This window comes from Dicentrarchus labrax, unplaced genomic scaffold (assembly GCF_905237075.1).
Source record: "Dicentrarchus labrax unplaced genomic scaffold, dlabrax2021, whole genome shotgun sequence".
In the NCBI taxonomy this organism is placed as follows: Eukaryota; Metazoa; Chordata; class Actinopteri; family Moronidae; genus Dicentrarchus; species Dicentrarchus labrax.
The window spans coordinates 10,556,138-10,567,175 of NW_026136718.1; the positions used below are offsets into that span (position 1 = coordinate 10,556,138).

The following is an 11,038-nucleotide window of genomic DNA, read 5'->3' on the forward strand; positions in this document are numbered from 1 at the left end:
GTGATTTGCTGTTGCCTGTTGAGCCAGGGACAGATAACATCGCCCACAGGTTTCTAACTGGACAGGAAATAGTGTCAGCTGTTGGAGGCAGAACTGCAATAGTGAGGTAAAGAAAAAAAAGAAAGCTGGGTGCACTATTAAACATGTATAAAGCTACCACACACTACTACAAATCAAGAATGTGCTGGATGCAATGGAGACAGGTGTGCTGATGATTGGCCTTCTTTCCAAGGTGGACTGATATTGAGGGGCGAATTCATAAAGAATGAATTAACTTGAAACTCACTTGAAACCCTTCTCAAGGTCCATTTATGCAAAACATACTGGTGATTATAATCTTTTTCAGCTTAGTGAGGTTTGCCCTTGTTCTGAATCTCTTGAATGTTCATCTGTGGTACCAGTAATATTTGTACTCAAGGTGTACTAAAGTATCATGGTTACGCAGCATTTGAGTCAAAAATGACCAATTATATCTAAAAATGTTTGACTTGAAAGGGAATATATTGTAATTCTAATTATTCTGATTATATATTAACTCAGCCTGCTCTTTTATTTGTTTCTATCTGTGGAATATCTCTCGTTTTTCTATGACTCACTCTTTATTTTGTTTTTTGTCTTATTTGTGCATCTTTTTGGCCTGATATGGCAACTGAAGCAGGTGTGTACAAATACTCAGGGCTTAAAATGGATCAGCTCCATCTCCTTCAATATCATCATATCATATTGCACTTGCAGTCAAAGTCATCATAAAAAACTTAAAATACCAAAACCCTGGCACCCTGGTGGCTCACCTGGTGGAGCTGGTGTCTCATATGTCGGGTCTGGGTCCATGCTGCAGCAGCCATCGGTTCGACTCCGTCCTGTCACCCTCTACCTCCTTATACCTAACTTATCAAATAAAGGCATAACAAAGTACTCATCATGCAGAATGGCCCATTTCAGACGTACATAGTACATGATCCTTTTTAGTGTTGCTGCTAGTAAAAATGGGTCAGTGTGTGAATTTTCCCCCGTGGGACCAATGAAGTATTAATACGTAATAAAAGTTTGTTTGTGTATTTTGTATTATTACTGTGAATCTGCAGAGTAACTACTGACTAAAGTTATAAGATTAATGTAAAGGTAGTTGTTTTACTGTTAGCTAAGTAAAAATAACAATACTCTGAACAATAAAGTAGCACTAAATGTAAATAAATGGAAGTACTTCAAACTTGTAGCGTTATTTAAGTACAGTACTTGAGAAGTAAAATGTACTCAGTGGTTAACTGGTTATTTTCCACTAACTAGCCTTTTAGATATCCAACGTTATAGCCAAGTGAGCAAGTTAGCTATAGTAAACAGGCTGATAGGTAGCCAGCAAGTTAGTAACACTTAGAACTGCTGAGCAAAAACAGTAAATACCCGTCAGATAAAATGTCTTTTGGATTCATGGTGGTAAACTTGTGTTAACCAGTTTTATGGTTATTCCTCCATACGGCTGCCCTGAGTGTTGCCTCCTGGTGTGTGTGTGTGTGTGTGTGTGGTTATGAATATAAAAACAAATCTCTTCCCCATTTGAACAGGACACAGACTAAAACATCACAATATAAACTCATTGGGAAATCTTTTATAAAAGTAAAAGAAGCAGAATGTATAAAAAAATATGTTTGTTTTATGTGAAAGGATGTGAAATATTGCACTGAAAAGAAGCTTTTGTCCATTACTTGGCTTAGTTTAACTCTAAATTATGTAAAATGTGGTAACTTTACATGTTTTTGAAAAACAACCTTTTTCAATAAAGTTTTAAGTTACTTGTATTTTGAGTTATTCTTGCTTAATTAAAACAACCTAACTGCACTTCGATTGATATTACCTGGAATGCACAATAAAAATAACATGATTAATTAATTATTATTATTAATTAATAAACTAAACTAATAATAAACTCAAATACGTTGTTACAAGTAGTCCAACATTTTAATTTTTAGTACCAAAAGTAAAAGTGCTCATTAGGCAGAATTTCAGAATAATGTTTGTTATATTACTATGATTATAATTATTGATACATTAATGTGTAAATCACTTTATTGTTGCAGCTGATAAAGGTGGAGCTAATATATACTGCTGGGTAGCTTTTAAATTTCCCCAGGGAGCAATATAGTTTTATCTTATGCATTTAAGTGCAATAGTAGACAAAACAATATTAGGAGTCCAGTAGAAGCGAATGAAGGTCTGTGCTTATTGGACAGTCCTCCTTTTTCCCTTTTTACAAATAAGAAAACAAGGTTTAAATTAAACATTTATAAGGACACAGATATAATAAGACATAATCATACAGTATACCCTAAAAACTAAAAACCCGTTGCTTGAATTTAGTTTAGTTCTGTCTGTGTTCAGGAGATTTTCTGAATATGCAGTACTTGTTCAGGGGATGTTTGAGCTATATTTATATAAACCCAGAACAATAGTGGTATACGATCAATCCTAGGGGCACATTATTACACTGCGGGATACTGGAAGTGATGTTTTGAGTGTGTACACACTACACTGATGAGTACACTGTAATATTTACAAACATCCCCACATTACATGTGATAGAGTAAACCAAGCATCTGCATACAAATACCAGCGTATGAGCAATTTAGTCCTCTGACCTTTTGGATGGTGGGAGGAACCCAGAGGAAACCCATACAGACATGGGAAGAAGAAAAACACAGAAAGGACCAATACGCATATTTAAACAACCACTGAGCCACTGTATCGCCCATCAGCAGCAGCAGCGCAGTTTCTGTCCAGATGTGAAAGATCAACCCGCTGTCTTCCCACATTAACTGCAGAGGTTTCAGTCTTTTAAAACGCGCCTCATATATATGTAGAAAATGCTGCACCGGTGGCTATAAAATCATATTCTCCTCAAATTAAAAGGTTCTTTGTGGTAACGTTTAGTTTAAAATCAAACACTCAAGGCCTCAAGGTGAAATAAAAATTGCATGAGACTGTAAGAACATTTTTCCACAAAATGAAATTTGCATTTTTCTGTTTCACAGTCGGGTTGGAAAAAGGATGGAAACCACCATTTGAGATAAAGGAGGCACGCTGATTAACACTTCTGTCACTACCATCACTCCTGTTTTACTCTGGGAAAGTAATATAAATATAAATATCATTGTTTCTGTGGGTTTATTAGATTGTTGCAGCGGGAAATATGATATTAATAAACACATAAATATTATGAAGTTATGATGAATTTATATTATACAAAATACCAAGAGGTAAACGAGACAGTGTGAATGTATAAATATGTGTAAATATGTAAATATGAGTTAAGAATAGGGTGTGATATTCCTCTATACCAGAAACACATGCATATATTTTAGCAACATACTATGGAAAAACGTATTAATCAAACACCGGATGCTTTTGTCTATTTTTCTACAACAGCTAATGTCGAACCATGAAAAGGTGTAGGCATGGTAAGGTTTTGTGGTTAAGTGTGTGAAATTGTCGGTGTGTCTTTGTGTGCAAACACACACACGCACACCTACACACACACACACACACACACACACACACACACACACACACTCTTACGTCCTCCATGAATGTGGAACTTCTCCTACGTACGCTTTGAAACTACGTCATCAGACCCAGTGGAGCAGGTTTGTGGCATTCACACAAAAAAGCTACGTGTGCCTACTTGTCATTATTTACTTAATTGACTGAACCCAATGTGCTAAATTAAAACAGAAAAAAAAAAAAAAAAATAAATTTATTAATCTTAAAGCATCCCTAAAATTAAATGAATCCTAAAGCAATATGTCGAACCAAAATCCCATTTTTGTCCCTTTAAAGGGGTGAGTCATAGCAAAAAAGTCCATACAGTGACACAACGCACTGCTCCCACCATGTTTACCAACCACAGAACCCTTTATGTTTAACATTTTAGGTATTTCATGATCTGAACTTTATTTTTTATTTTTATTTAAAATTTGTATATATAATATATTCATTTATATTTTTTAAATAAATAAATAAATCCAGAATGATTGTGTGAAAGATAAATGCTGCAAAAATAAATGAGATCTAAGATAAGGTTGTGTTTTATTTTTGAGCACACATAAAGTCACAAACCTGCCGTTCAGCCACCTTAATTGTTGGATCAAGACAAGACATTTATCTATAGTTAAATAAATATTCAATTACATCTATAGTATACGGCTTGTCAAATCAGTTGCCAGAGAAACAACATATCACTTCAGTTAGCTTTAGAAATAGACATGAAGGTGAAACTAAGTCAACCATTAAAGTTTCTGTCTCCCAACAGACAATGGATGCTTGTTTCTGTTTAATAACTTTAAAGGGCCTCAGGTACAAAACCACACATCAACCACATGTTGCTCAATTCAGAACAAAACATTCCTGATCTCCTCTGTGCCGTGGCACGGAGTAAATTTCACCGTTCCAACTGATGCCAAGAATTCCTGAGAGCTCATTCCCACTGCACACTGACATGCAGCATTAACCCAGTCACTCATAAAAAAAAAAATTATTGCCGGAGGGCCTGAGTTTACTCGTCAGCTCATCGTGTTGACTCATGTTGGAAGAATTTAGAACATTTATCTGTCACATGACACACATTATTACAGTAGGACACACTAAAAAGGCTACGTACGGAGTGTTTTTGTATCCGGAAAACTTAACGTTATCACGTCAGGAGAGAATGCAGCGCAAACATATAACAAACATATTTCTTCATCTTTAAGCCCATTGAATATTGTTGTTTCTTTGGTTTTTGTCAAGCTTTCTTATTCTGTTTTTTGTTGAATAGCAAACAGTAACTTGTAAGTTGTGATCTTCATGAACAACAGTCGCTGTGTTACGTAGGTTACTATGGATCCTAATACTGATTGATCCACCACAATGTTTTCATAGTCAAATGTCCTTATTACTTAAACTTGCTTCCTATGCTCTCCATGCATTTTCCCCAAATTAGAGCAGCTATACTCTCTGTTTTCAAACCATTTGAGGTAATAGTTAGCTAAATCAGTTTATGCATCTAATTGTTCTCCAATTTTCTTCATCCTCCTGTAACCAACAAATATCGATGATGACTAAAGCTACATTCACACTTCAAGTTGCCCCAATTCCAATTTAATGCTCACATCTGCTTTGTTTGTTTTTTTGTTTAACTGTCTTTTATTTTCTGAACGTGACTCTAATCAGATTCCAGTGTGGTCACAGCCCTGAAGCGACCTTCGAGATAGATGTCGATCTAGAGTGACGTAAAAAAGTCACATGAATGCTGATATGATTGTTCATACTGCAGTGGTATTACAAACAAAAACACACACACATATGTGAGGGCGGACTTAACACATGAGATGGTGATATTTCTCTAATAGATTTGCGGTTCAGTCAGAGAGATTGACAGGAAATTACACAAAGTTATAATATTACTTTGGGGCTTCGGAGCCCAGAAGATACCCTAACCTCCCCCCAATAGCTCCGCCAATGATGCTTCATATGGTTCAACACCAAAGTCAGGCTGAACCCTCCCAGGCCTTCATTTTACACATTGATTAGACAAACTGTGGGACAATTCACTGACAATTACAATTATTTTGAAATGTATGCACACGGAGCAAATTTGTCTTGTTTAAGTCTTTGCAGCAGTTAGCTCACGTTTTGCTTTGGGTGTGTTATAAATTAAAAAGGAAGGAGAATGAAAGAATGTGTTGTGTATTTTTGTGTGTGTGTGTTACATCCTTTTACTGCTACTGCACCCCCCCCCCTCTCTCTGTCTCTACACTGATAGACAAAAATATCTCTCCTCTGTTGGTTTACCCCCCCTCTCTCTCTTCACCACCTCCATTTCCGCCACCATGCTAAGAGATCTGACATCACAGGGTCCATCATGTGATCCACCCACAGGAAGCGTTGCAGTGATGGATGGGGCCTACCTGTGACGCACATACCCCCTCTGTGTAACCCTTTAAGAGCCAGAGCACTGATTGTTAATGGAGAAAACAAAAGGGCAATTATTCCCTGATTTTGCCCCCAAATACTTTTGGATATTGATTTCATTATTAAATCTTTAAGCTTAATAAATTGATTGGCTGACTGCTGTTTGTATCTGTATTTGGACACAAAACATCACATGAATAAGGGAGGAAATCAAACACAGACATGTCACATTAGTTTGTTACATTATTTATTTCAATAGAAGAATTCATCCGCAAGGTTCAATGGCTGATTATGTTAATACCCGAGGAAACATCACAACAGTATTTCCAGAGTACGTTTACAGTGTGCTGAAGTTGTAATGTGGCAAAAATGTGATAAAATTATAGTCAGAAAACTTAAATTGAGTCTGTTGACTTTGGTAGGAGAGGAAATCCTGATAAAAATGTACCAGAAATGGACAAACAGAGCTTTTAATTATGAGAAGTGCTCATCCACAGAGAATAAATACACTTAAAAGAGACAGTGGCAATATTTTACTTCTACTAGTTAATCAAGACATTAATTGTTAAATAGGGCAATTAAAATACTCTAATTAGAATATCTGGATATCTGTTTTTTTTGTTTTTTTTTAAAAAGGGAAGTGAAATTGGAAATATCTGTCATAGAAACTATACTTGACATTATCATTTGCCTTTTTCTGTGGAAGGGTGTGATGAGTGTGAGACGAGGTCCAACCCCCCAAAAAAAAACAACTTTAAAAAACTGTTAAATGACCAGAGGAAGTGTTGAAATCAGATTAGTTTCAGATTCAACTTCTCCTAATTCCGTTGTGCAGGAACACAACAAGTGTGAGAACATAAAACAGCAGTCATCAACTTTTCTCCAGAATTATGCAAGCTGAAATGTCCGTTTCCTGCTGTTTAGCAATAATCATTCTGTTCTAATATTGAAAGAAAATTCATATATTTATGTAATATTTGTGATTATTTACATGTAAACGAGACACAATACTCACCATGGCATCAAACATCAATGTACCAGCTCAGTGTTTGTAGTTTCTCCCTCCTCTCCATGGCAATAGAGCTGGTACCAAAGATCATTTATTGAGACAATGAATCACTCGGTAGAGAGTGAAAGTTCCTTCTTGACCTATGAAACACTAATTTATCAAATATTACTTTTTCAACAACTTCTCACATATCATCGATCCATCATATTCGGAAAGGTATGTTTCCTTTGTGTTTGTAACTGTATGTAAAGAATATGTTATATTTTATTATCCCTGTGCGTGCCATTTATAGTTTGTTTTGGGAAAAACCCACAAAAAAAAACCTTCTCTCAGCCGGTGGGTGAAAAGGAAAATTAAGTTTTCCTTTCTGTGGAAAAATCTACATTTGCAATAAAAGAAAACCCCAAGGACTTTGACAAGATGTTGGATGGTCATTGATGGACTTCCTGAAAAATAACGCTTCAGTTATTTTATTGGTACATTGTGTTTATACTCATTTTGTCTTTGATTGTGTGTCAACTAATTACAGTTTTTATGACCCAACATTTACATACAGAATGTCCTTTATGTACTAAATAAAGAAGCAAAAACAAGATAAGGCAAAATAAATAAATAAAATAAAAAACATCTCCAGTGTTAAAAAATATTCATTTACGTTAAACATGAATGGGCATAATGTACAAATACTTTTCAAGAAAGATTACATGTAACGTAATCAGGATACAAAAAAGGGTAACAGTAATCCATTACAGTTAAAAACAGACGTAATCAGATTACAGTTACAATTAGTACAAATGGGGATTATTTAGCAGGATTAAAATGCATCAGTGTTTCTTGATGCTAAAAATCTCTCAGTTTTCAATTTTCTTTTCATTTCCATTTTAGGTTTTATTGCTCTGTTGTTTTAGAATAGAGAACAAAATTACATCAACACATTTTATTGACATTTCATTTCTTTTTATTTACATATTTGGCGTTGAAATAATCCCAAAGTAGTCAAATGATGTTACTTTATTACAGTCATACTTGGATTAGGTTGATCACTATATCTTTTAACAGGTAATTAATAATCCCAACAACTGATTATGAACAATATGCCTTCTGTTTCTAGGACACAGAAAGCTGCGCAGGGTGAGACCTCTCCCTCGTCTCCTCCTCTCTGGCGGGTTTTCTTTTTATTTTTTATATCAAAATAAAAAATCTGGAAAACGTTAATTTCTGCCCAATGCGCGCGCACACTGGTGTGACATAATGGAACGTGCGAGACTAGAAAAGCTGGCGGCGGTGCGCGCGGGCAGCCAGTACAGTCAGAGCCGAGCTCGCGAGCGGAAGACCAACGGTTGCAGCGGTTACAGAGTTGTACCGTTCATATAAAAACACCAGATATTTAAAACACTACAGTCCGTTTCTGGGAGGTTATGGGCCGGGCTCCGTACTGAGGGAGCGACAAACAAGATCGATTGGTCGTTGTTGAACACGGAAATAATGATGAAGAAGGATATTAACTTGAGCCTGGCGGACGAGGCGGACCTCAAACCGCATCTCCGCGACGCCGAGAGCATCCTCAGCTCCCCGGACCTGGGGCTCCTCAAGCTGGCCTCCCCTGAGCTGGAGAGGCTAATCATCCAGTCCAACGGGATGGTCACCACGACGCCCACCAGCTCCCAGTTCCTCTACCCGAAGACGGTAACGGACGAGCAGGAGTTCGCCGAGGGCTTCGTGAAGGCGCTGGAGGATCTGCACAAGCAGAATCAGCTGAGCGGAGCCGCGCAGACGAACAGCAGCCTGGAGCTGGGCGCTAACATCGCTCCGGTCACCGTGCAGCCGGATCTACCGGTGTACACAAACTTGAACAGTTACGGCAGCGGGCCGCTGGAAACCACCGTCAACTACTCCACAGACACTGTCCCTTTCCCGCCTCCTCCGTCGCATCATTTGGGGGCAGCCCCGCCGCAGCCGGAACTCTCTCGGGTCCAGCCGCTAAAGGAGGAGCCACAGACGGTCCCCGACGTGCAGAGCTTCGGGGAGAGCCCGCCGCTGTCCCCCATCGAGATTGACTCACAGGAGCGCATGAAAGCCGAGAGGAAGAGGCTCAGGAACCGGATCGCAGCCTCCAAGTGTCGGATGCGCAAACTGGAGCGCATCTCCAGGCTGGAGGACAAGGTCAAAACGCTGAAAAGCCACAACACAGATCTGGCCTCGACGGCGAGCCTGCTGAGGGAGCAGGTGGCCCAGCTGAAACAGAAAGTCCTCACCCATGTCAACAGCGGCTGCCAGCTGCTGCCACACGAAGTTCAAGTGCACTAGTGGAAGGACAGACATACAAGATGGGCTTACTGACCAGCATATAAGCTTCATGGACTTTAATAATGGGTTTGTTTTTTTTTGGTCTGCATGTAGCGTAGCCCCAGGGGTGTGTGCCAGGCCACATAGGCCAAATTGTACGTTAATAATCGGCTGTTTAAGTGGCTTTGAGTATCGGCAAAAATATAAATATACCTGGTAGAACACGCTTTTGGATATTGGTTGATGAGAGTCCATCAGATAATGTGAATTGCATTTTTATTTTTTAAAATAAGAAGCAATTTCCACGATCCACATTGCTGTCATCCTCCGCCCGATGGAGAGGATGCAGTATTAATCAGTGGATTTTTTAATAAATATTCGCCTTTTCGTTTATTGGATTAATGCCGAACCGAAGAGCGTATGCCTTTAATATGTTCAATGTATGAAATCCTGTTCTACCTTGTATATACATTAACTGGTACGCAAAGCAACGTTAAACTGCTTTTTTCTTAAATGCAATTTGGCCATGTGCTTTCCTGACGAGAGAACGAGGCACCTATCGGGGCTATATGCTCACATTTAATGACAGAAGGCACATATCTAGATTTGTTTTTTCCCCTGTAAAAATGTTTACAGACTGTCAGTATGCAGTCTCAAACCTGGACCAAACGGATTTATTAATATTTCTACAGTAATATGCACATTTATGACACAGCTTAATATATAGAGAATAGGCTGTACAAATGCACACACCCACATTTCATATAAAAAAAAGAGTCAATCACAACATATATGGACAATTTTACCATGTATTTCTGTAGGGAATAATCTGCATGTTGTTGACATACTCGAATGTTGCCCACAGATGGGTGTCAAAGGGTGCAATTAATCAGTGTTTATTATCCTTGACATTTACAAACACACATGTATTTCTCTATTTTATACATTACTGTGTCCCTATTTCAGTGTGTTCATGTTTTAATGTGAAGAGTGGTAACCTTTGTGTTGCACTGACTGTTGCTGTCACCTCTAGCCTACAGATATTTGGCTGTATGCCGCTGTGTTCTGAATTAAATGCTGCTGGCAATAAACACTGTTTCCTTCAATTTTCGGCTGGAAAACTCTCATTTGCTTGCATGTTAGCAAAAATACAAGTCTTTTAAATCATTGTGTGCAACATTAAACCAGCTGTTGGTGAATGGGTGGTAAAGACCTACAGGTGCTGCTCCATAAAGGAATTGTCATATTCAAGACTTAGTGAAACTACTCATTTTAAGACCATTTTAAGTTTCATCAATGCTTTTTTTATTAAGATATTAACTAATATTGGCCTAATGACAGTAAGAAAGTATATGGTGGGCTATGGGAGTGCCAACACACAATTGACTACAACTAAAAATCAATCAAATATCTTTATAATGATATGAAGATGAAGACTTAATTAGTGAAATTATGTAATAACAGGATTTTAAAGGTGTGTGTCCAGAAATCAGCATCATACCTGGTATCTTTCTCCCTCTGGTGGTTAATTGGGGAATTGCAGGCGGTGTTGACGCTCTAAAGGTTGAAGGGACATTTTGGGACAGTTTCTGACATCCAGAAGTAATTTTGAAGAGCTCAACAACAAAATAACAATAATTTATATATAATTCGCATTGAGCAGACATCAGCTTACTGTGTGAGGATTGATTGATTAGGATTTATTTGAGTTATTATTGACTCCGCAGCAGGGAGGAATTGTAGGTTCCTTACAATGTAATGTTATCATTGGACAAATCCACTGCACATCTATGAAGGGAT

General features: G+C 37.9%; 1 protein-coding gene across 1 annotated transcript; it reads left to right on the forward strand.

Annotated features, from left to right (window-relative positions):
- The first annotated feature begins 8,214 nt into the window (after window positions 1–8,214).
- LOC127350287 (transcription factor JunD) lies at window positions 8,215–10,344 on the forward strand. The gene has a single exon (XM_051376748.1). The coding sequence runs from the start codon at window positions 8,438–8,440 to the stop codon at window positions 9,257–9,259; it is 822 nt and encodes a 273-aa protein (XP_051232708.1). The 5' UTR covers window positions 8,215–8,437; the 3' UTR covers window positions 9,260–10,344.
- The last annotated feature ends 694 nt before the right edge of the window (window positions 10,345–11,038 follow it).

Coding starts and splice junctions, on each gene's coding strand:
- LOC127350287 (XM_051376748.1), top strand. CDS start 8,438: ATGATGAAGAAGGATATTAACTTGAGCCTGGCGGACGAGGCGGACCTC.